This window comes from Halichoerus grypus, chromosome 14, assembly GCF_964656455.1.
Source record: "Halichoerus grypus chromosome 14, mHalGry1.hap1.1, whole genome shotgun sequence".
Classification (NCBI taxonomy): domain Eukaryota; kingdom Metazoa; phylum Chordata; class Mammalia; order Carnivora; family Phocidae; genus Halichoerus; species Halichoerus grypus.
The window spans coordinates 9056601-9082476 of NC_135725.1; the positions used below are offsets into that span (position 1 = coordinate 9056601).

The following is a 25876-nucleotide window of genomic DNA, read 5'->3' on the forward strand; positions in this document are numbered from 1 at the left end:
GAATTCACGTGTGCTTCAAAATGAATCAAATCCCGACGAACAGCATTCTACCCAATTTCGCACAAGCAGGTGACTGTCTCCCCACAGCACGGAGGCAACCACGGGGGAGCCACAAGGGACCCGTTCTCTTGGGCTTTTTCAATCATCAAAGCAATCCTATAAAAGGGTAACTGTAAATTGACTTGGCTCAAAGAACTTAGTAGTAGATGCTCCACAGGATAGTCTTTGATGGCGACTTTAAAACAAAACACACAGACCAAAAGACAAACTACTATATACTAATTGTTTGACCTTCAGCAACTTACTTACAGCTTCTGGGGACTCATTTTCCTTGACTGGAAAGGTGCATCTAGTGATGTTAACAACCTCACAGCGTTGTGAAAACGGAATGAAGCGATGCACGTGAAGAGGCTGGCGCAGAGTTAGGGTCTAATAAATGTTAGTTGTTGCTGTTTTTATTTTGGACATTTGTGAATTTTCCTATAACCAAACATCCTTTGCTTTGGGGTCAATCCCAGGAGATGGGTCTAACACTGAGCAGAGACTGAGTTTGTACCCCAAACTGGAGCTTTTCAAAGGCACATCGAAGGTGTGTGGAGGTGTCCGACCTCCGAGGGAGGTGAGGTAAGACAGCCCTTGGGAGAAATGGCCCACTCTTTTAGAAATCTGCTCTTCCCCACAAGGGTGAATGACGACACCAACAGTCTCTTAGTCCCCCTAGTTCCAGAAGGGACGCCAGGGGCCCCCACGTCACAGACGGACAGACCTGGTGAGGGTTCCAGTCGCTGTCAAAGATGACCACGGTATCCGCTGCCTGAAGGTTCAAGCCCAGGCCACCAGCCCTGGTGCTCAGCAAGAAGATGAAATACTGGGACCCGGGCTCGTTGAATTTCTTCAGCAAAGCAGCCCGGTCCTCAGACTTGGTGGTGCCTGTGGGTATAAGACAAGTAAATTTGCCAATGAACTCCCGTCCGAAAATGGCACAGAGCCAGAGAGATCGGCCAGCCTCCTGGAGAAACAGACACCTCTTGGCACCGGTGAGATAATCCCCTGGGGTTTTTGTATTTTTTGAAAGGAACTTTGGACATTTTGCAATTAAAAAAGAGAGACAGATAGAGAGAGAGACTTTTCTCAAATCAAGAAAAAACACGGTCTACTACCCATTGTTTCAAAACGCTGGGTTTAAACACTTAGGACCGGGTGCCTTTGTAACTTTACAAATTCCAGAACATTCTCACGTTAACCTAAAACTTAATGAAAACATTTTCTAGATTTACTTCTGTGCTTAAAAACACCAAATAATTTTTAAAAACCCACCTACCTACACACACACACACGCACGCACACGTGCCTACAAAGATTATTGTAACGGTTTAAGGCAATTTTGCGGACGGGCATTAGAGTGAGCTCTTGTTTATGCCAAGAGGGTGGAAACAAAGGGGAAATCGATTTCCACTGCGTTTTACTGTCTGGATTGCTCCTGAGCATGATCTGGCTGGGAAAAACATAAAACGTGAAAGGAATATTTTTATCCTGGTTTAGCAAGACCTGAAGCCACAATAACCCCCCTATATATATACGTATATGGAAGCTCTTTAGTCTGTTTCTCATGCTGACATTCTGCTCTGCTGAGTTCAAAGGGTGCTGACCTACAACCCAACGGAGCAGCATATAATACCCCTGCCTACGGCTAGCCCCACGGTGCCTGAAGAGACTCCACAACAGGGAGTAAGCGGAGAGCGCCAGACCCCAGAGCACGGTGCTCACGTTGAGGGCACGAAGTCAACCGTACCTGCCTCCCAAATCAGCCACTCAATCATACACTCTGTGTTTGTAATGAATTTCCCCGGGAAGCATCGCTGCAGAGTTTTGAAAAAGGCTCTGGGCTGTTGGGAAACAGATATGCGTGTCCCATGATGGTCCCTCAACTCCTGCTATACAAATATTATTCCTACATGGTGTTCTTTTTTTAAGGATGAAAACACACCAGCAACTTATTTCAGAGGATTAAAACATTTAAGCGAGGACAGCTTAGGAAATCATGTTATCCTGGGGGTCAAATACCCAAACACAGCAGGGGGAAGGGGGTGGAGCTGTTCTTCCTATTAATAAAAATGGTAAGTACCCTCCTGAGGAGGGGAAAAAAAAAAAACCCAATTCCCCATATATAGCAAATGGGGATTAGGACCAAGGGGCTTTGGGGGTTCTCCTCATTAAATGAAGCAGTGTTCTTTAGAGCTCATTTTGCTTTCTAAATTAGATTTCAAGTTTAGCCACCTGGTCAAATCCTGCAAGGAGAAACGGTAAAGAGTTTAGATTTTGGGGGGAGGAGCACCAAATGTGCTCTGCTGAGTGAGGTCTCAACTCTGTGGGGCTCTTTTTTTTTTCTTTTCTTTTCTTTTCAGAGTTGGCTTTCTGAGACCACGGTGACCTATGTGTTCTCGATCCTAATGGAAGACAAGTTCTGTGCTATCATGAAACCTGCTCGCTGTATCGTCTTTCCAGGTGCAATAATTAAGACAGAATTACTCACATGGAGTCACGGTTCCATATTTACCCTCCGCCTCAAACCACATGGAAAGCCACAGAAACAACAACAAAAAAGATGTTCCTAAAGTGAGGGAAAGGAGAGCTTCCAGAGACAAGGATGTCTGTTTTCCGACAGCGGGGTACAGATCTATATGCTCTGAGGATATAAGTTCAATTTTAAATCCACTGAAAAAGAATCGGCTAACGACCACCCGCATTAAGCTATAAATTAAACTGGTTAGTGGACATGTCTCCTGGGGGATGAAAATAACCCTAAATGCAAAATAAAGCCCTGGAAAACAAAAGAAATACCAAAATGATTTGGTCAAAGGGGTTTTGGGGCCCTCCGCCAGGTACCTCAAGCAAAGAGACGGAGCACATATCTGGTGTGGATTCACACCGTCTAACTAGCTGGGAACTTGATGAATTTTCAAAGCCAGAAAAATCTATGATTAAATCACGTTTCAGGCAAAGAACTATGACATTTCTAATGACAAGGTTCAGAATTTGCTGGATTACCATTCCCATTAAGTCACAGGTTCCCCGAGTCGAGATCTTTGCTGATCATCAGCAATCGCTGGGATATTTGCTCAGGGAGATTCAAACCACTGTGTCAGGGTTTATCCACAGAGCAAATAAATGCTCCTTGCAGGTGGCACAGGATTTCACATGCTCAGTATGAGGGTCAGTTCCACGTTCTGTTAGACTTTGAGGTAGAACATAACCAAGAACACAATTAAGAGCAAGCGCGACTGTGTTGAAAGTTGCAGAATGCGCTGGAAGGAACACACTGTCAGGCTTTCATGATTACTAATTTTAACTTAGTTTCAGCTGCTTTGGGAAAATTTGGTCTTCTGGGATGTAGCTTCACCACTTGCTCTCACTCAAAAATCACTTCCAGGGAAAACAAAGACTATGTAACAGGACAGTAGCCAAATCTGTTCATGCAACCATCATCTTTGCAAGAAAAAGAAATCTGTTTAGCTGTCATTGAGTGATTTTCTTCCCCCCTGAGGTCAAACATCTGAGACCTCAAATTCAGCAACGAAAATCTGAAGTCATTTTAACAAACGGGTGAAGGGGCAGGTGGCTGGTGCCCTTGTGAGTGTGTAGACTGACTGTTTGCCCATTGATTCTCTCCAGCCCCCCCAAACAAATGGTTGCTATTTCTTGTGGGCAGAAGCCTGTACCATTTCCTCAACTCCATCTGTAACATTTTATTATGAAGCTTGTTTACTTGTTGTCTCCTCCAGCCTAATGGCGAGGACTCCGATGTCAGGAACACAGCGGCTCCATTCATCTTGTATCTCGTTCCAATTCATCACTTTAAAAATTGTGAATAAGTTCAAAATCATTCTTGAAATGCCGCCTGCCAGGAAAGAAGCCTGCATTTTCGGAGAGGGGATGTAGCCTCCTGGGTCTGCTAAAGCTAATTCTGAAAACTAACTGGCATCAGAGAGATCTAAATTAGAGCCTGGCTTTGCCGTTTGCGTCATGCGTAAGTTAGCTCATTTCCCTAAGCCTCTGTTTTCCCATCTGTGGAATGGGGATCGTATTCGTACCTTGGTAAAAAGGGGTAAAAGCCTGTTTGCCGAGAAAATTACAACAATAATGCACAGGAAGAGCCTTGCCCGGTATCCCACAAGCAGTAGGCCTTCCATCAACGTCACCTTTTATGACAATTATTATTAATGACAAACGGATAAGGTCGGCCACCAACAGCAACCTGTGAAGGAGACTCTCTCAGGCTGGCAAGAAAACAGGACCGAGATATGTTTCAAGGAAAGCACTTCTTGCCAGTTCCACACACTTGAATATTCCAGGGCCACAATCCTCAAAGAAGGGAGATTCTAAACGAAAAGCCACAAAGTGGTAAAACAGCACTTGTTCGGGACACCAGGGCAGGGCTGCCCCTCACCTGAGCAGCAGGGAAGACGGGCTTGCCCTTCAGATGAGGGCTGACCTTGCCCCTTACGGAGAAGGGACGGGAGAATCAGGTCAAAGGACAAAGGACGAGACGCGGTGCAGGAGATTTGCCAAAAGAGACAAGACTGGACGACAGAACCGTGTCACAAATTCAAGAAGGAACATTGACTTAGCCATGCATCTGTTTGTGGTGACTTTGGAGGGGAGAGATAAAAAGATCTTTCAAAATCAAGTCTGTCTGAGGTATAATTAGTTCAAAAGTTAATAATACCCTAGGAGGTACACCATAAAGAGAATTCACTTAAAAAATAGAAGAGAGAGGGGCGCCTGGGTGGCTCAGTCGTTAAGCGTCTGCCTTCAGCTCAGGTCATGGTCCCAGGGTCCTGGGATCGAGCCCCGCATCGGGCTCCCAGCTCCGCGGGGAAGCCTGCTTCTCCCTCTCCCACTCCCCCTGCTTGTGTTCCCTCTCTCGCTGTCTCTCTCTCTGTCAAATAAATAAATAAAATCTTAAAAAAAAAAAAAATAGAAGAGAGAGTAGGGCAAGTCTGAGGTTGGTGTGTGTCCAGTTCTATCTAATTAGTGGCAACCAGGGGGACAGAATGTTGGACTGAACATAAAACAAAACCTTTTATTTACTTATTTAATTTAATTTTAATTTTTTATTTTTTTTAAGGAGGCTCCATGCCCAGTGCAGAGCCCAACATGGGGCTCGAACTCACGACCATGAGATCAAGACCTGAGCTGAGATCAGGAGTTGGACGCTTCACCGACTGAGCCACCCAGGCGCCCCAAAATAAAACCTTTTAATGGAACATAAACTTTTAAATTTCCCACATAACAATAGCTTGAAGATTGCGTCAGATAAAAACAGATATTAGTAATACTGTTACATTTTGTGTGCAGGGATTCCATACCATCCTGGCTATAAATTAGCTCCTATTCCCACGTACCACTCTTAGAAAGTGCTATCCCCTTGCCACAGCATAGGAAATTTGGTATCTTTCAACCTCAAAAATATTAGGGCAGGTATCCAAATCATACAGTACTTTTGGAAATAAATATCTCTAAATGCATGTTTCCTTCCATTCATATGTTCTTACTGATTTTCTAAAAATCGAAATACCCAGGCAAATCAGGCAACTATTTCACATAGTTTTGTAAAATCCAGGACACAGTGGGGCCCTATCTCTTAATGCAGCATGGAGATATGTTCTATTTAGGAAAAGAAAGAAGCTTTAATGATAATTCGGTATCATCCTAAATGAATAAGTACAGTGTTACCGAAGAGAGGAGACACAGCCTTTATCCCCTTAAAATATGCCTCAACAGAGAAAGCTAAGGGCTTATCAGAATATTCGGCATAGTGTGTAGGTCACACACCATCCTAAAAGCAGAGAGGGTTTTTAAATTTTAATTTAGTTTCATTTAGTTTAATTGTGGCACATATAAATGCCTCCAAGTCCACTTGCACTGGCTTGTCTGGGCGGGGATAAACAGCTGTGCGAGTGATTTCGGCTTATTTTAAGGTGGGGGATATAAAAATTGCTATCTGCAAAAAAAAGCTGCACCCCACCCTGCTAGTTAACTCTTCAACAATTTCCCTCCTCCTGCCGGCTGGGGCCGGACCTAAGTGCCCCTCACCCGCTGCGTGCCCGGCGGCGTGGCTTCCGAGCCTGGTCCCTTCGGGACTCACCATCAAGGCGAAGGTACAGGAAGTTCCGAAACGCAAAGTAATCCTCCATGATGGTCATGAGGGACGTCATCTGGCAGAAAAGCAGCACGCGGTGATTAGTTGCTCTCAGTTTTGGCAGAATACGATCAAGCAGCTCAAACTTTCCTGAGGCCCGATACAGCTCAGCCCTGAACCCAAAAAGGCAAAACAAGAAGACGGTATTACTGCTGTCTTCTTGAAGAATCCAGGATAGCCTGAATGAATGAATGAATATCCACCCCAGAGTGATGGGGGCATGTCATGGAAAAAGGAAATACTTCTATATAAAACCCACAAGGAGTACGTTATAGATGCTATGTATGGCGACAGATTCTAGAAAGAGGAGATCGTTTCGTGTTCCTAATACTTTCACTCGCTGTCTCTCTCTTCCTCTCCCTCAATTCTCTCTCCCTCTTTCTCTCCCTCTTATCCACACACAGTCGTGAATCTGTTGTGTTTCCTTAAACTGTTACTCGGTAAGCACATCAAGTTATTAATTTAGGGCACTTAAGATGCGTCCAAATATTTCTTGAGCATCTACTACTACCTGCCGGGTGCATTCCGCATGTACAGGGATGAGAAAATAGAATCCCTGCCTTCCAAACGGCTAATTGCAAATTGTGATGAGCACTAAAGAGAAAAATAACAAGTTGCTATGAGACAACGCATAACAACACGTGACATCTTTAAATTAGAGCAGGGTTTGGCAAATTTAGGTCCTGGCCTGCTGCCTGTTTGCGTAAATAGAGCTTGATTGGGGCGCAGCCAGGCTCACTCATTTCTGCTTTGTCTACATGGCGGCTTTCACGCCACACAATGGCAACGTTGGGGCAGAGACTTTTTGACACACAGGCAAAAACATTTGAGATCTGGCCCTTTAGAGAAAAGATTTGCCAGCCCTTGATGGGTGACCTTGTGAAGAGAGAACAGTTGAACTAAAACACCAAATAATGAGCAACAAGACAGCCGGTTGAAGAACGGGGCCTTGGAGGAGGAGGAGATTCCAGGAAGTAGGGAGAGTATGTGCAAAGGCCCTGTGGAGTAAAGGAGCCTGGTGAGTCTGAGGAACTGAACATAAGCAGTAGGGGAATTCTGGAGATGGGGACAGAGAGGCAGCAGGTTGTGCGGGGGGCAGGAGGCCGGCAGATGCCGGAGGACCGAGCCACACTGAGTGTGATCACTTTAAGTGCAACAGAAAGCCGCTGATGGGTCTGAAATAGGGCAGTGGCAAGATCTGCCACATCTTTTTAGAAGATCACCATGTACACTGTACGGATGGACTGGGGAGGGGACATGAGGCCTGGCTTACAGAGAAGTTCAAATCAAAAAGAGGATGGTGGGGGTAGCTGCTGTCACAGTGTCAAGGAACTAAAGCAGGGCCTTTCCTCTTCCATAATAAACTCCTCTCTTTTGTCAACAGGGATGTGTTAAATTATTAAAACTTAATTGTCAGGCTGATATGACCGGGAAAACTCATCAGTGCATGCACTCTGCAACACTGCAATGGATCATCGGTAGCTGATTCTATGACACACTGTGTGTCGTCTCTAACACATTTTCACGTGCATGTCTTCCCTACCTCTGTCCCCCGTTCCAACCACCGTCCTCCAAACATCTCCTGCAGCCGTGCTGTTAGTATGCAACCCAGGAGTGACCACGGGACGGAGAGAGAAGCAAGCAGGAGTGGGAGAGCCTGGTGGCTCTGGTTCTGGGTGGGTCCCACTTTCTAGTTCTTAGCCCAGTGACATCATCTGCCTTTGGGATCCAAGCATGGCCCCCACATCCTAATAATCAATGTCCCCTGGTGCAAAACAGAGACTTTCTGTGAATGCAAACTTTTCTATTTTGTTGCAAGGCATGGCACTCTTTAATGGCCGCTGCTAACCAAAAACGTTTCTTTTTTTTTAAAGATCTTATTTATTTATTTGACAGAGAGAGACACAGCGAGAGAGGGAACACAAGCAGGGGGAGTGGGAGAGAGAGAGAGAAGCAGGCTCCACACCGAGCAGGGAGCCCGATGCGGGGCTCGATCCCAGGACCCTGGGATCATGACCTGAGCTGAAGGCAGATGCTTAACCAACTGAGCCATCCAGGTGCCCCCAAAAAACGTTTCTTATACGGACCATACTTTGGTGAATGACTGTAAGGTCACACATATTTATGGCGGATGAGGCGTTTCCTCTCACCCACGCCCAAGTTAAGTATCAACTTGAAATTCAATACGATAAATTCTCTTCCGGCCCAAGCTGCACTATTGCTTCCACCACATTTTTAGGACACTGGGTTACTATTAATTCTATTAAATGAGATCCGTGTCCTTTGAATAGTCACTTGCTCAAGGCATGCAGTAATTTATGCCAGTAAAGTAAAAGAGAAGGCTGATATCATTTCGGTTAACAACTCCTATACCCTCTGCTGAGGTGAGAGGCTGGTGCACGAGGCTGGCAGTAGGTACGTGTGTGATAGGAAACACTACGGAGTGAAAAGTTGACCAACAAACTGTTTTTTGGAAGAAAGATAAATTTTAAGATTTACCCATTGATGACCCCATTTGAATAGCCCAGGTGTTCAGCAAAGGATTCCTTTAAAAGAGAAAGGAGAAAAAAAAAATGATTAAAAAAACCCCACCCAGATATGTAAATTATTAACTTAATAATTACTCTTTTAGAGAGGTCATCCCATTTATTTCTAGAGCATAGTTAAACAAAATAATAAGAAAATACTTTTTAGACGATGAACCGGAAACTCAATGTCTTTGAATTCAGACTTTCGTTCTGCCACAAATGTGTCCTGGGAGTTTGTGCAAGTCTCCAGAATCTCATACTGAGATGTCAGGGTTAGTTTACTCATCAAACAGTGATTAAGCATCTACTGACCCAGGGCTGAGCCAGGTAGGTACGGGGGATCCAGAAACAACTGAAGTATCTGTCCCCAAGGAGTTTAGAATCTAGACTAGAGAAAGAGCCTAATACGAACTAATCAGGATTCAGACGTGCATGGAAATACACTGCAAAAACATTTAACAGTAAAAGTCATGGTGACTGTATGCTATATTCTAAATCTGAGTTTAGAGAAATCCTGAAATTCCTCCATTCTGTGCTTTTCTCTGTTACAAATAAGGCCCTCAATGGACACCAACCACTCCCTCAGGGGTCCGGGCTCCCATCTTCAAAACACAGAATTTTGAACTTAAAATGAAAATTTTAGAATTTCAAATCAAATTTAAACTCCCGAATCATGTAATTCCCTCCTCACTGATCCTGTAGAAGAAATAAGTTACTGTTCTCCGAGTGGTGTTTCCAGGCTGACTGGAGGGAACGGGAGACCATCTGTGGGGAAGGAAAGCATGTCACACCTTCACACTAGCCACCCGCTGTCTCCCTCCTCTGCTTCCTTTTCCTTCCCCACGAGCAGCAAAGCTTCTCCTCCCAGGGGATCAGCTCTCTTTCCCTTTGAGGTCTCCTCTCACATACGCTCAGCTCATCGCTCGTTTATGGTGGGCTCCAGCCCCTCGGTGTGCTAACCCTGCTGGCAAAGTCAACACCGAATGGACAATGGCCAGAAAGCCCACTCTGACTCCAAGAGCCACGCCTTCCCTCTCCACCAGCAGCCACTCCTCACTAGATTTTTGGGATCCGTCCCTATCGCCTAAGCAGGGCTATAAGAACCAGAGAGATGGAATGTGTCAGTGCACGGTGATAAGTTTAGGCATTAGCATCGTTTTTTGTTTCTGGTTTTTTTTTTTAAAGATTTTACTTATTTATTTGACAGAGAGAGAGAGCGCGAGAGCACAAGCCCAGGGAGCAGCAGAGGGAGAGGGAGAAGCAGACCCCCCGCTGAGCAGAGAGCTAGACATGGGGCTCGATCCCAGGACCCCGAGATCATGACTTGGGCGGAAGGCAGACGCTTAACCGACTGAGCTACCCAGGCATCCCAGGGATTAGCATCGTTTTAAAAAATGTGTTCATTTCTCTGGTTTGAAAGTCCCCAGGGAAACAGCCCAACAGAGAGAGGGAGCTTGTGGGGTGATTTCCTATGAACAAAGGTGGCGTGCAAACATTACAAAGACAGAGGCAAAATGCACACACCAACTCCCAGCCAGAGTTGTGGCCATGTGTACCCATGACTCTGGGTCTCATTTCTAGGAATACGCCTTCCGAAAGTTTTTATGTTAAAAACAAATTGCAAATCAGAGTCTGTCTCTCTCCTGACAGCTATTTAGAATGGAAATATGCAAGGAATGGAGGGCAGGTTACTTAAACTCGGCTCCCCAGGTTCTCCAGACAGAACCTGAGGACGGAAGGCATCATCCCCCTTCCTGACACGGTCTAGCATGTTTCAAAGGCTAATTTTTTGCATGACAACCAAAATGAAGTAAGACTGACACTTAATTTTCATAACTTCTAAGTCCTCAAACCCCTGTACGAATCAGAATAAATATCTCAAAACTGTTTTCAGGAAAGAGGGGATGGGACGGTGGGTGACGGGTTCACCTGGCATGACCCTGGTCATTTTCATCATTGGACAATTTTTTTTAGCTCCCCACCGGCCACAGACCAATATAGATCCACCACTAATTCATCGATACCTTCCACCTGTTTAATATATGTTATCAATTTATAAGATGCTGCCTCTCTTATTTTTTTTTTTTTTTAAGTTTAGCCTCTGCCAGTCCCATAAGCTGCCACCACTTGATGACAAGTCAAGTGCACTGACGCTTGGAGATGCCGAGACATTTTCACCAGGTCACGATTACAAAGTGGCCCGGGACACGGCCTCATGGTTGCACGCTGGATTTCCTTCACCGAGTGTCTAAACAGCCAGGACTTTTTGGTGGGATTTTATTTTTGTTGCTGGTATTGTTGCTATTGTCAGTTGACATGGATCTAGAGCTTGTCAGCCTAGAGACCCCCTGCCCTCCGGATGTGGACCCAGCGGGTCAGGCTGGGAGGGGTTTCCAGAACCGGCAGAGGGCCTGCAATAAATACGCTTCTCTGACAAGCGCGACTGCCAAAAATAAGGGAGGAAAAAAAAGAAAGAAGAATCGTCGAAGTCAAGAATATTTCAAAGGCAGGAGTATTTCAACTCTGTTTTTATACTGTAATTATTAAAATTCCGATTTCCCAGAACCTTCCGTATGTTTCCTTCTTAACGAAGCGGTGCAGGTGCTGGAGGCCTGCAGCGATCTGGGCCCTGGAGCCCTAGCTCATGCGCCGTGGCAAGTAGGCCCCACCACGACCACGGCATCAGCCACAACATGGAACAGTGGGGCCTACAGTTTGGCTCCTTTTCCTTCCTGCTCAGGTCAATTGCTCCCACTGGGGTGAAATCCTGTCAATTTAGAAAAGTTATTTACGGGCGCCTGGGTGGCTCAGTTGGTTAAGCGACTGCCTTCGGCTCAGGTCATGATCCTGGAGTCCCGGGATCGAGTCCCGCATCGGGCTCCCTGCTCGGCAGGGAGTCTGCTTCTCCCTCTGACCCTCCCCCCTCTCATGTGCTCTCTCTCTCTCACTCTCTCTCTCTCAAATAAATAAATAAAATCTTTAAAAAAAAAAAAAAGAAAAGTTACTTACACGCAATGAACAGGGCAGAAAATGTCCTAGCCCCTAAAAATAGCTCTGTAAGAACCAGAGTGTCAGGATAAAAGCTGGGATTTACATTGTCGGGGTAGAAGCCAGAAAGGAAAAATGCAGATCTATGTAGCCGAACCAAAGTCAGTGTCTTTTACAAAGAAAATATTTCGAGAGCGTCTCCCTCTTCAACAGGTACAAATACATTATTTCAATATTTTTCATAGCATCCTTCTGAGGAAACTGGATATATTCGTCATTACCTTCAATTTCATAGCTCCTACCATAACAAGGCAATTCACAGCACTTACCCAAACCCACATAATAAGCCCAAGCTTGCAGTATTTTCTCAGTGCTTCAAACCCTTGGTTATAAAATTCCAGATGCTCAAGTGCTTGGTGCCAATGAGAATCCATCACCAGGAAATTCACATTTGTTAATTCTGCTTGTCGAGCTATCAGAGCATGTCATTTCAATGTCCACACATATTTCAACTTCCTTCCTTCCTTCCTTCCTTCCTTCCTTCCTTCCTTCCTTCCTTCCTCCTTCCTTCCTTCCTTCCTTCTCTTTTTTTTAAAAGTAGTATTAATAGGAGTAGTGCAATCGGGATCAGAATCAAAGTGGAGAGTGCAGACTTACCTCAATGTGCTGAAACATATAGGGGTGGTTGCAGATTTTTCTCAACTGCATGATAGTGTTCATGAGAGTCTTAGCACCTCCCTTTCCCTGAGAACGAGTGGAGAGAGTAAACACAGGACAAACAAATCGTTAATTGACCAGATACTGCCCATTTTTAAAAAGTAGGCTTTTATAGAGAGGGCCATAGGTCTTCCCCATAACGTACACCTGCCGGCATCCAAAGCTCCTGTTATAGAGCAGTTTCTGAGTTACAGATGTAACATCTTTCTCGTGACTAACTTACCCTACAGGAGGGAATCATATTGAGTTGATGGCTTTGTGACATGACTGTCTGTTCCCTGGGATTCTGGGAAGACAGAAGCCTGGAGCAGATGCCCAGGGAGTGACACAGGATTTTAAAACTTTCCAAGGTGCCACCCCACATTTAGGCAGAATATATTCCCTGCAGAATTGACATGAGCAGAGCTATAAGCTATTTGGGTGATACGAGCATACTGCATTCTTCCTGCCCCAATGCAGTTTGCAATAAGAGGTTACGAGATTTCCTTTGGCAGCTACGACAGTTACAGAATAAGGCCCAGAAATTGGCTCTAACAGATCAGCATTAGCAGGGACGCTTCCTGGGAGGATCTGACGTCACGGCCGTGAGCAGACAGACAGCAGCACGCTGAGTTGCATCATCTGCTGAAATGTACCTTCTTATCTTTCTCCGAGCCATCGGTAAGGAGGATCCCTTTGGCTTGCATGTGGCGATAGAGAATTTTCTGCAGTGCGGACATATCACACTTGATCACATATTCAACCTGAGGGAGAAAGAACAGCGAGTACGTAGGAGCAGGAGAGAGAAGGTGCCTGTTCTGAGAAGACAGTTGGGACAGGGTAGCGGGCAGCAGTCCTGGAACTCTGTGGGTCCCTCCGTTTCCCCTCCCTGGATTCGAGGAGTGGAGGGTAGGATGGGGGTGGTGGTGGAGACCATGGTCATCACTGCTAAAGGTACTATTACGGGGGAGGGACCTGCCAAAGGGTGTACGTGATTGAGGCTAGGGTCACGTTTTCTGAAATTTCTTGACTTGCTCCATATTTGAGAGAGAGAGAGAGAGAGAGGAGCTTACAAACTGTTCAAAGTCAAAGAAGCTCAATACAGAGTTTCTTCCTAGTATTTCTTCCACTTCCCCGCTACACCCTCTTTCATATGAACAAAAAAACACCGACTGCCCAATATCCCAAGATTTGCTCTGTAAGACATTTTTTGATTTATTATTTATTTATTATTATTTTTTATGATTTTATTATTTATGTGACAGAGAAAGAGAGAGCACAAGTAGGCAGAGTGGCAGGCAGAGGGAGAAGCAGGCTCCCCGCTGAGTGCAGAGCCCGATGCAGGGCTCAGTCCCAGGACCCTGGGATCATGACCTGAGCCAAAGGCAGCTGCTTAACCAACTGAGCCACCCAGGAGCCCCTGTAAGACAATTTTTTTAAATGGTCATATGCAGCGACCCCCAGTACTAATCCACGTGAGATTTGTAATAGCCCTAGGTTGACTGCCATTAACCTCTGCTTTTCAGAGGTGAGAGAATACTACCTGTGAGGACAGCAGGTGGGAGAGAGGAATTAATCCAAAATTGGATGCAACTTTATGATCACCTAAAGAAGGCAAAGCCTCGTGGGCCTCCAGTCGGACTATCGAAAAAAAAAAAATCCGATTTAAAACAGTTAAAGGGAATTCACATGCCCTTGGCTTAGCACACACCTGCAATACTTCTAGCACGTTCTTAATGCATAAAATCTGCCTTCATTATTTCCCAGTATTATTTTCTTCATTAAAAAAATCCCCAGAATACAAATGTGCAATTTTCATAATAAACATCAAATAAATGCCTAGAAATCTGCAGAATGTGATTAAAAGTAAATCAGCAAGCTGCCTAATGTTTAATAAACTGATTAAAAATGATCAGGTTATTTTCAGCTCTGAGGGCCAGGGCGAGGAGGTCACAGATGAAGAGAAGTTGAATATTCATTCACTTGTGGCTTCAGAAGGAACCTGTCAGGCCAGATGGAACTGCAATTAATAGCCTTTCGCCACTTGTTTTGATGCACCAAAGAAGACTGGAGAAAGGCTGGCTCCTTTGCAGAAAAGTTAAGAAAAGCAGGTGACCTTTCATATACTTGTTTTTGTTTTTAATGACCTTGGCCAGAGGGGAAAAAACCAGAAATCTCCAAGTTTAATAAATAAGAACGCACTTGCTACGGGCCTTCTGTTTTAGATGCCTGATCATGTCCTATTTTTAAAGTACTTTGACTTTTTCGAGACGTTCACTCTCAAAATGAAATTTGATCACGGCAAAGAAAAGTGTTAGACAACTTCAGACTGCAACCAGTAGGAGCATAAAAATGGCACCAAGGCAGGCGCCTGGGTGGCTCAGTTAGTTAAGCATCTGACTCTTGATTTTGGCTCAGGTCATGATCTCAGGGTCGTGAGAGCGAGCCCTGCGTTGGGCTCTGTGCTCAGCATGGAGTCTGCAGGAGATTCTCTCTCCCTCTCCTGCTGCCGCTCCCTCCAAAATAAGTCAATAAATCTTAAAAAAAAAAAAAAAAAAAATGGCACCAAGGGCTAATATCACTGAGCTCTTTCTGTGGACCAGGACCTACACAGAGTGCTTTATGTGCCTTCTCTCATTTATCACACAAGAGCTCTAGGAGAGGGTCACATGCCATGCCTGCATTTTATCCAGAACCTGAGCATCAGAAGTTCAACAAACCGGCTCGAAGTGATAGGGGTATTTAATGGTGCAGTTAGGACTGGAAACCGAGTCTGCTCTTCTAAGCTCTATGCTGAGGATGACCAAGGAGATGTTCAGGCTTTCCCATGTTCACCACCATTGGGGATTCTCTGCAGGAAGGGATGGCCGCTGCTTGCTTTTAAGTGCTTTAGGGCCCAGCAGATACAGAATTAGGGACGGCATCCTCAGCCCCCTTTCCCATCAGTCAGCTAGTGCTGACCGCTAAGTGTTTTGGGAAGCAGGAGGCGAGTACAATGATGCCACGCAGACAGGGATGCCAAACCCACCCGCGGCACTCCAGTCAGCTAAGAGAGGCGAACCCATCCCGAGGACCCAACAGCTGCTCGAAGATGGGGAAGTCTCCCTAACCCTCCTCCCTTCGCCATTAGGGGATACCAGAAGCTGGTGTGATCCACGTGATCGAAATCACTGTCATAAGTGTCAAAACTGTGTTTGACGTTTGCTCCCCGTGCCTTCTCAGGCAACTCCAAGCTCTGTTTGACTTTATACTTTTCTCTAGGCCTGGGGTTGGGTGGGGGTGGGGGGGTGACTCTTATTGCCTCCTTCCTAATTCCTACTCTACCTCGAGGGCTTCTTAAAACGTCTTCCCCAATCACCTTAGCTACCAGCCAAAGTCAATTTCTCCTTTCATTTCTCTCAAAGAAGTGGTTATTAAGCTTTTTCAGTGGCATCCCCTTACCAGGAAGACACGCTAGAGCACAGCTTCCCAATACACGCCCATAGATTTCTTTATGAATTACATGTATGCACTAACGTTAAAGTCTACAAACACATGGGACTTTTAGGGTATGGTCGTCAAGGTTAAAGGCCACTGATTTATTCCAAGGGGCCAATGTGATGACATCTAATTATTTTTGGCCAATTCCAGCCCAATTACCCTATGATGTGGCTGATAAAAATCCACACCAGGAACAGGAGAAGAGACAGGACTGCCTTTTTCTCCCTATGTACCTATGCTGATGTTCTTCTTCTTGTGTTCAACCTGCAATCTTTTGCAGAATCTTCTTAAGCCCTTTGTCCACGCTGGGGGCTGGGAGTGTTGGTCTAGTTAAAATCAGATCCTCCCATATCCTCTGGTCTGGACACAGGGTATTAATTCCACACTAAGTCTCACCACAGGCAGGAAGTGCAGGAGCGGGGCTGTGAGGGTGGGCGGGCGGTCAGGTGCCCTGGTGGTGGTGCTCCCCATCACGCTCCCCCTGGGAGGACCTCCCCAGTCCAACCCAGGCACATGACTGACTTTCAGATCCTACACCACGTGGGTACCAGTGGCAGTCTGTATGGTAGAGGTCAACGAAGCTTAATTTTTTATTTTTAGAATATAAACGGAAGTTCTAAAAATCTTGTTTCTGTATTCCAAGGGAGTACCAGTAGACAGCCCTGCCCAAACACACAACCCTCCCCACCAAGGGTGTGTTCTGGAGACCGCTGCCCTAAAGGGCTTGAATGGCTGCATTATTCATCTGGATGGGGGACATGATGTGGCCTTTCAGCAACATGCCCTTGTCGAAGGTGAGTAGGCCGTGTCGCCCCACCCCGTCTGCTGACCTGTCACACCATGCCTGTTTCCGGGGTGACTCCTGCACCTTCCACCCAGGCCATACACACGGCAGGCAGCCAACCAGAGCTAGGTACTGAGAAAAGGACAGACTGAACAGTTATAAAGTAGACATACCCACAGACCACCAGGGACCAAGGGAGAGAAGTTTCTATGATAATCATGCCCTCTAAACTCTGCTGGGTCTGAGTTCACCCCTGGAGATGTGACGGCACCTGATGATGGCATGAATGAAGCTCCTCGAAATATGCTGGCACTGCAGGAAATGAAATCTGTGCCCCTTTCAGATGGGGGAGTCCCCCCCGACGAGTGAGGCTGGTGAGCCCCTGGAGCTATTTTTGCTCAAGTTATATGTAAAACTGAGGTGCTGACCTCACACCCAGGGTCATTCTCGCCTAAGAATTCTTACTGTAGTAAGTGATCAAACTGGTCCCTATAAGGAGCCACATCAGGTGATCATATTGGCCCAGAGTCTCCTCCACCCACCCCCAGAGAAGGATTCAGGCGTTATTCGTAGTTTCTGCCTGAATACTATTCTTCACTTACAACATCCTTTCCAAAAGGATGTATTATTGGAACAGCGCACCCAGACTACAGGGGGTGATATCTTACCACTTTCTGAACTGAGACTTCCAAACAATAAGATTACATACTTCAAAGTCCCAGGTTCTGGAATCTATGGTGCGAGGGAGGAACGAAGTAATGCTTAATTACATCAAGCGTTCTAAATGTTTATATCACGACAGCTTCTCGGTGAAGCTGATTTGTTGTTTCATGCAGATTAAATCAAAATTAGGATCGATTTTAGGTAGGTCAACCTCTAGTTAACCTCCGACATTGTATACATATTTTAGCGTATTTAGACGTCAATATATATATCTACAGCTGTCTGCAAGTACAGTTGGCTCTTGATTATCTATGAATTAACATAGTGGACAGTCAGCATAGACAACCCCAAATGGGAGCTAAATCGCAAAATCAATTTTTATTTAGTTTACACTAGGTTTCATACATGTCCTTTCGTATAAGCTGCCATTCTTTCCTGAGTATAGGGAATGGATTTTATGCTATAGCTTGGTGGTGGTGTGGGGTGTCCTGGGGGGAATGGTACCTTCCCTTGCTCATTAGGTGTGTCACTAGACTCACGATATTATTAAATACTCATCAATGAAAACTCATTTTTATCAAATACTCATCCATGAAAACTAATTTTACTATGAAGTAGAGCTGCACTTGTCAAAATTTTGACCCTGACATGCCCGCTTTAGTTTCATCTGAGCTCAGTCCAGCTATAATAGACAGAATGACTGTTTAGTACACACAAAATATATTTCCTATTTTTCAGAGTTTTTCTAGCTTAACACTCAACAGTAAGAAAAGAAATGACCCAATTAAAAAACAAACAGGCAAAAGATTTGAGCACCGTTTCATCCAAGAAGACATATGGATAAAAAGATGCAATAAAAAGATGCCCAACATCAGTGGACATGAGAAAAATGCAAATTTATTACACAATACCAGTGCACACCTGTTGAAATAGCTAAAAATGTCAAGAAAACGGACGGCACCCGATGAGGATGGACGAGAATGTGGAGGAAATGCAAGGCTCAGACATTGCTGGTACAAATGCACAATGGTTCCAGAAGTTTCCTGTAAAGCTACATGTGCACTTACCATAGGACCCGGCAAGCCTGCCCCTGGGTCTTTACTCCAGTGAAAAGAAAACCTATGCACCACGTATCCAGCAGATGCATCCATAATTGTCAGAAATCAGAGACAACCCAACCATCCCCTCCACTGAATGGACGGACCCGCTATGGTGCGTCCATGGATGAGAATACTAACTCAACGGTAAAAACAAGACAACCACGGATACGGGCAACAACTTGGATGGAGCTCAAACACGTTACACTGAGTGAAGAAATCCAGATGCAAAAGGTGTGATGATGAGACATGATGTCTGACTCCATCCCCATGACATTCTGGAAAAGGTGGAGCTATAGGGACGGAGAACAGATCAGTGGTCGCATGAGGGCAAGGGTTACGGAGAGCATTTGACCAAAAACAAGCAGCACCAGGGACTTTGGTGGGGGGTGGTACTAGGAGGGAGAACTGTTCTGCATTGTGACTGTGCGTGTGGTTCACATAACTCTGCATTTGTCAAAGCCCACAGAACTTTATACCCCAAAGAGTGGATTTTATATGTAAATTTAGAAATAAAATTAAAAAACTCTTCCCTAACTGGTGGCTTTTCATGAGAGCATTTGAGAATTCCTGCTGTGGAACAGTGGCCTTTTTCCTGCCATCAGCCAGAATCCCTGCCCAGCTCTTTATAGAGGCTGAGAAAGACATCCGCATTGTTCGTGGCTATAAGCCGATGGTGGTGGAGGGAAGCTCCTTACCCCCAAGGACGACACTTCAGTGGCCAATTTCCCTCAGGTAAAAACTCCTAACGAGACAGAAAAAGTAGAGAGGGAACACAGACCAAACCACAACAGCTATCTATGCGTGCAAAGTGATGAGTTCCCCGACTCCCCTGGAAAGGCTGATGAGCACAGAGGTGGGAGGGGGGACACCGAAAGCGCGAGGAGTGGAGCGTGAGAAAGAGCCTGAGGTGAACAGAAAGGGGAACTAGAAGTCAGAGTAACAGGAGCTGACGCTAAGGAGTATGGTGGTAGTCACTGTCACCAGTTGAGAGCCTCCCGTACGCCAGGCTTCGACTCATGGGTCCTACATCCATTTAATCCCCAACGATTCTGTGAGACAGGTAGTATTTCTTTGCCAGTTCACTGATGAGCTGGATTAACTGACCGATGTGACACGGTTAGTAAGAGAGAGGGCCCCGGGTCTGCTGTGACGGGCAGAGCCCACGATTTCTACTCCACCGAGCGGCCTCCATAAAAGGGAGCTTAGCCGTAGATCTATACCACACATGGGGCAGTTAACGTACCTCAAATAATACTCTGGGTATTAAAGAGTCTAAGTGTACTTTATGCAGGAGACACGTGCTCTATAATCTAATCCTAATTTTTTTTTTTTAAGTTTGCCAAGACTCAGGAAGCTCTTCTGTGGAAGGAGCAGTGAAATACATATTTTAGTAAAGCAAAGAATTCCTTTTTGATACAACTGATCACCCTATAACCCTTATGCTGGGCAAGTCTGGATTTTTATAGAATGGATCTTCTTCAAACAGGGCATATTTCCAACTTGTGATGTGCTTTTTAAATCTATCTATATTAGCTAGTCCTGGAAATTAAAAAAAGATGAAGAAGTTTTATAGAATGACTATATGAAGGACTTTGGTTCATTACCTTTGATTTTATACCTCTGCTAAAGAAACAGAAGTCTAAGACACGTTAAAATCGTTAACATCCATCTCTACACCTTGCAGCATCTCTTGCTGGGAAGTAGTTCAAGGCGGTCAAATGACCACTGGACCCATTCCCCAGTTTATTCAGTAACCAAGGTCCACGTTGAACAGTAAGGGGGTTACCCAAAGACACCAAGACCATAGGAAGTCAAAAAAATATCAAGAGCATTTCAATCCCCAAGATGCATTCGCTAGCAAAATAAAGTATTTCAATATTTAGGCTTCTGCTATGATAAGCATGATATAAGAACTGTGCTTAAGTTTATTTTTTTTTCCCCCTGTCTGTTAATGAATAGGGGAATCTGGAACAAAATTCTCTCTTAATAAGGTGATCAACTTTGTATGCTCTCTTGTCAGCTCCCACTTAAGAAATGAATAGGACGAACCAATCTGTACAAAAAACCAGAAGTCATTACAGAGAAAAAAACACAATGACGCAAAATACACATTTCAGAACTGGCTCATCTACAGAGAAAACTCAAATCCAAATACCCCTCCTGCAACAAGTAGTATACAATGCCAAACAACCTATCTTCAAGAGAATAAAATTTAAAACTCAGAAGTGTGTGGTTCCAAAATATGATCAGGAACATATTGAACTAATACCCAAAGCAAACCAAAAAATGTGGAGCAAAGGGCTCAAAAGACATTCTCAAGCATTGAGAAGTCAGGGTGCAAAACGCCATCTGAAAAATACCTGCTTAAAATATTCACAGGAACTTAATTTTTATGGTGTAGGACAAAAGCCATGTCCAAGAATAATTAGGTGACGTGTCTGCAATTTGCAGGAACTCTGTTTTTCACTTATTACCCAAAGAGTGACATCACAAGCATCACAAGCATTAAATAAATGTCTAGGAAACCTGGTAAATGTTTATGAGGCCTTTTGATGATGATGCAAGCCCCAAACTCATATCCTTGTTTGACTCACTAGCAGATCAATTCGGTGGCAGCTGCAGGAATGAACTTCACGAGGTTAATAACTTAAAAAAAAAAATCTAAACTTAAAATATAATGTTAAACTAATATAACGTTGAGTTGATATAAGTGAAAGGGAAAATGTCAGGAGACTCAATGAATTTGGTAATTTTATAAAAGCTGGCCCCAAAGCTTTAGGGAGACCAGGCTGAAAAATATTGAAATTTCCCTTCTCTCTCTCTCTACATTAAAACCTCTAGCTTTTGCCAAACAAAAATGTCCTGTACGATATTTCCAAGATACCTGGGACTAAAATACGAGCCTGCTGTTTTAAAAACACAATTTCAGACGCAAGTACTTGGGAGATCAGCAGGGAAAGAAACCACGGCTTTTGAATTTTGCAACATACTTTTTCTGGCAACTGGGACTCAACTTCTTTCTTCAGCCTCCTCAGTAAAAATGGTCTCAACACCTTATGTAGACGCCTGATGATTAATATAGTTTCTTCTTCATTTAAGTCCACCTACGAGAGAACCTCAGATGAGTCGGACTTTCTTTTTTTTAATGATGTTTCATGAAATAACGCTTTAGGGTTACATTTATTAATTTGTTGTGATATGTGATTGAAATTTTGTGTCCATGAAGGCCAGGTCTTTACCTGTTATGCACGCCTCAGAATCCTCCTCCCACGGGCCAGGTGGTAATAAAATGGCCTCTAAATGGGTGTCTTTGTCTTAATGCGGAGTTCCAGGGAAAACGGGCCCGAGCCACCAGTCCCTAAGCTCAGAATTTTTTTTTGGATAGAACTGCAACAAAGCCTTACTGAAGACTGAGACAGAACCCAAGTAAAGGGGCAATAGTGCATGTGTGCTTACTCAAAGTCGAAGCCTTAAGTTAGGCTCCTAACTTGGATTGTCTCAGATGCAGAAACACCCTAAGGCGACAAGGTCAGAACATGAAAAGAAGAAGAGAGTAGACCCAGTGGATGGTGGTGGGTTTCCAAGCCCCTCTACCTCACCATTCTTCCTTCTCTCTGCCCTGATCTTGGTCAATCCTCTTTATATAGAACCTTCTCTAGAACCTCTATGTCACCTTTCTCTATGAACCTCTAGGGGGCAGACTTGATTGACATTACTTTCTAGAAATGGGCAAGCCAATGAATTACTGACAAAAGGCAAAGGCCCCTATAATGTACTTCAAAATTAAAGTGCTGAATAGTTCCAACATAAATGTCCCAAAAGCCTTCTAAGTGGCTTTTCATTCCCACAGTTAAGAAACCACTAATCAAAAGGACAGGTACCCATTCCTTTTCCTTGCAATGGCCCGTGTCTTCCTTTCATAAATGAGCTCCAAGAGAAGATAGATGGTGGAAGGAATGATAATAAGAAATCTGAAAATGGCTACTCTGGGATTTGAGGAGTATTAATGTAGACACAAAACGGAGGCGCACACTAAAACTGGGAAAAAATGTGTGCAGAAAACTACTGTGAGCTAGTTCAGTTTCACACACAGACTCTTCATGGGGAAACAGTTTAAAGAGAAGCCCAAGTTTACAACAAGGAAATATTTGCTTTTAAGGTTTGTGTTCTGTTGGTTTGGTGGATCTGGTTAAATTGATTCAACAAATATCTTTCCATTCATTCTCCCTGTGGCCCATACAGATAAGGATTCCATCAGTCAGGATCATTCTCTAGTGGCCTGATTAATGTGTCGGCAAATGATCAAGGATCCTAGACCCTAGGACCCTAGACCCATCATTAGATCCATTTTCGTAGGGCAGAAAACAACCCTGGAAAGAGAACACACACACCCACTGATGAGTTTTGTAACGTAAGTGACATTGTCAACTAGTCTACAGGTTCTCTGGGCTCTAACATTCTCAGCTTTGGGTTCTTCACATTCGGTTCATTGCCATACAGTGGAAAATACAAAAGTTAGGCCAGTACCCTTTCTCCAGTCATGGCAAATGGAGCGTTAAACCACTGTTCAAACGTGCTGCAACTCTTGAAAATGGTGGGGAGGAGGAAGTTAAGGAGGGCCCAGAGTTCTGGGAGCTTATTCTGCAGCGGGGTCCCAGTCAAGAGGATCCTTCTGGGGGCCACATAGTGAGTGTTCAAGACCTGAGTCAACTTGCAGTGGTGATTCTTCATTCGGTGGCCTTCATCCACAATCATGTATTTCCACCGAATCTGTAACACAAGAGGAAGGACCAAGGGGCGAGGCGGTGAGAAAGGGAAAATACAACCACTTCCAACAGGCAAGCCGTGGTGTGGAAAACCAAGGAATTCAGACTTTGTGTATAATATGGTGTGATTCTCCTTTGGATAAAAAAAAAGTCTCAACAGTCTATTTCTCATACTTGATAGATGATGTAACACATCATGTGATAATGGGACGTCAAGCAACAGTATTGCTTAAGGGCCATGTGATTCCAAATTGCTCTTGCCAAAGAGGGGAACTTGGGCCCAGAATGAAATGGTTGGGCCAGGACTAGCTCCTGTGTGTCCCCAACCAATACACCTTCTGTCAGTGCTAGACCATGACGGCTATCCCCGATTTAGTGCTCATGCTGCCTCAGCTCATGGCAAGGAGAGAAGAGAGCTCTCCACTTGAGGCAGAAATTAATGACCGATTTTCCAAGATGGCATCAGTAGGTACTTACAGCTTCATGCCTTCGCTTCTATTGTTACATTGTTAGGGCTTGGCTCAGCTCAGTGTTCTTTTTTCTTCTTAATTTGAATGAGCTGCTAACATTTAAAAGTTGCAATATTTCACACAAAAATCTGAACGTCCAGCTTCTCTTAAAATTTAAGTAAGATCTGGCAACCTGGAGTCTCTGGGTTCAGACCTACTCCTTAACCTGCCAGGTCCTTACCTGCCAGGTCTAGGATCACTGTTTTAAGATATCTACAATGCAAGGATATGCTCACTGCCAGTGAAGACAATGCTAAAATATCATTCCTCTATTTTTGCCAGAACTTTGGAATTAAACACAATCTCCTTTCCCAGCATGACTACCGCGTGAAAAATAAAAAAGGGCCATATGACACCATCTTCCCTCCTAAGTCCGCATGCAGGTCTCTTCCTCTCTCATAACTTACCCTCCAGCCCTCTTCAAGGTCACTGGTCTCAGTTTCTTTAAGTGAGAACAATGTGGAATGTCCCACTAAGCCTGTTCATTCCCTGCAAAACAGTGGCAATGGCCAAGAAAAGCATCTGGTGCTCAGATGTCCCCGGATCCTGCTCCAAAGCTCCCAGAGAGGAGGCAGACGAGCAAAGTATTCTAGATGGTCCCTGCCTTCCTCATAGGAAGTGACAGTAAAGTCGGGGGAGAAGAAATATAAAATCCATCAGTCAGGCTGGGATGTTTGGGTAAAAGAAACTACCAGAGCTTTGGTTTTGTTTTTGTTTTTTTACTCTTCCTCCACTATTTCTAAGTAAAGTGTCCATGAGAATGAAGTTGTACGGACAACTACCCCAAGCTTACCAATAGCACGAAAAGAGGCCAGCAGATACAAATGTATTTAAGTAAGCAGTTGAAATCTACTTTCCTAATTTAGCTAATGACCTAATAAACAAGGAATCAGAGAGGACTTCGATTCTGCTAATCTACTCATTTACCCATTAGGTCTTCCGCTTGGACAAAATATCACTACCCCTTCTATAGCTTCATTCCTCCAGCAACAAATAAAAGCAATTCATCTCATTACCAGGCATCTCTGATGAGTTCTGAAATACATATGCAGAAGATGTGATAGGACTTTCTTTTTTTTTTTTTTTTAAAGGATCTCCGATGTTACGAACACATTCCCGGAGTCCTATTGAAAACGTGTCATTTCTGACACTGCCAAATTCCTCTCGGAGAATGAGGAACAGGAACGCAGCCTTGTGGCCATTGCCATCTTGATTACTAAGCCTCCTGTGGGAGCCCCTGGGATGTCAGGAAGGGAACTCTCGGTGCCCAGAGCAAAGGTTTCCTGCGGAGAGAGAACAGATCCCAGAAACGGGGGTTCTGCTCAGTTCTGGCCATCGCTTAGTTTCAGATTATAGCACTTCCCACACACCGCAGGGCAAGAGAAATTGCCGGAGGAAGAGAAATGAAGTTTTCATGTTCGGGCCCACGAAAGAAGGTATTCTGAGTGAATGCATTAGGAGGCCAGGCGTGAGAAATCAAAGAACAATTTTCTATCTTCTGGCTCAAGGACAACTTCGGACATACAAATTAGGAGACACGTGTGTCTCAGGTAGAGAACAAGTCTTCCTCAGCTTCGAGTGAAGAGTCACAGAAACAGCCCAGAGTCATCCAAACAATGGCCCATTATTTTCCCAGGGGAAAAAAAAACCTAGCCCAGGAATAGCACCAAAGCCACAGCTTGGACAAACGTTCACAGGGAGGAGACCATATGGAGAGGTGCCTACTCGTCTTTAGAGAGACAGAGGCACAAGAGGAATGAAGTCACGCTGCTGACAATAACCCAGGGCAACCAAAACAATTATTTCCTCCACAAGCACGTTCAGGGCCGTTGGAGAGAAAAGGAGTTGCAGAAGGAGTCCAGGTGAATTTTTTTAAGAGATGTAAACTCATTAACTACGAGAGGCTCGGTAAGAGAACCAGAATCAACGACATATGCCAAAAAAACAAAACGAAACGAAACAACAACAACAAAAAAGCACGCATCAAATTAAAACCCATTCCCAAAATATATCTGACTCTGAGAGAGAGAGAGAGAGAGAGAGGGAGAGAAAGACAGAGAGAGAGAGAGAGAGAGGGAGGGAAAAGCCATCTAATGATCAAATTATACCAGTGAGTATAATTAGGGGAATACATCAGACTCCAGTGCAATGGTCCGTAAT

The 25876-nt window shown here is 44.6% G+C and overlaps 1 protein-coding gene across 7 annotated transcripts in view; it reads right to left on the reverse strand.

Annotated features, from left to right (window-relative positions):
- Window positions 1–25876, reverse strand: part of SMARCA2 (SWI/SNF related BAF chromatin remodeling complex subunit ATPase 2) — a 178174-nt gene that overhangs the window by 86396 nt on the left and 65902 nt on the right. For all 7 annotated transcript variants that reach the window (XM_078061322.1, XM_036076061.2, XM_078061321.1 and 4 more), the window contains exons 18-24: window positions 22969–23211; window positions 21432–21545; window positions 13071–13178; window positions 12376–12462; window positions 8702–8748; window positions 6149–6315; window positions 767–930 (exon numbers count right to left, since the gene is read on the reverse strand). In XM_078061322.1, coding sequence (XP_077917448.1) covers window positions 767–930; window positions 6149–6315; window positions 8702–8748; window positions 12376–12462; window positions 13071–13178; window positions 21432–21545; window positions 22969–23211 — 930 coding nt within the window. The remainder of the gene's footprint in view (window positions 1–766; window positions 931–6148; window positions 6316–8701; window positions 8749–12375; window positions 12463–13070; window positions 13179–21431; window positions 21546–22968; window positions 23212–25876) is intronic.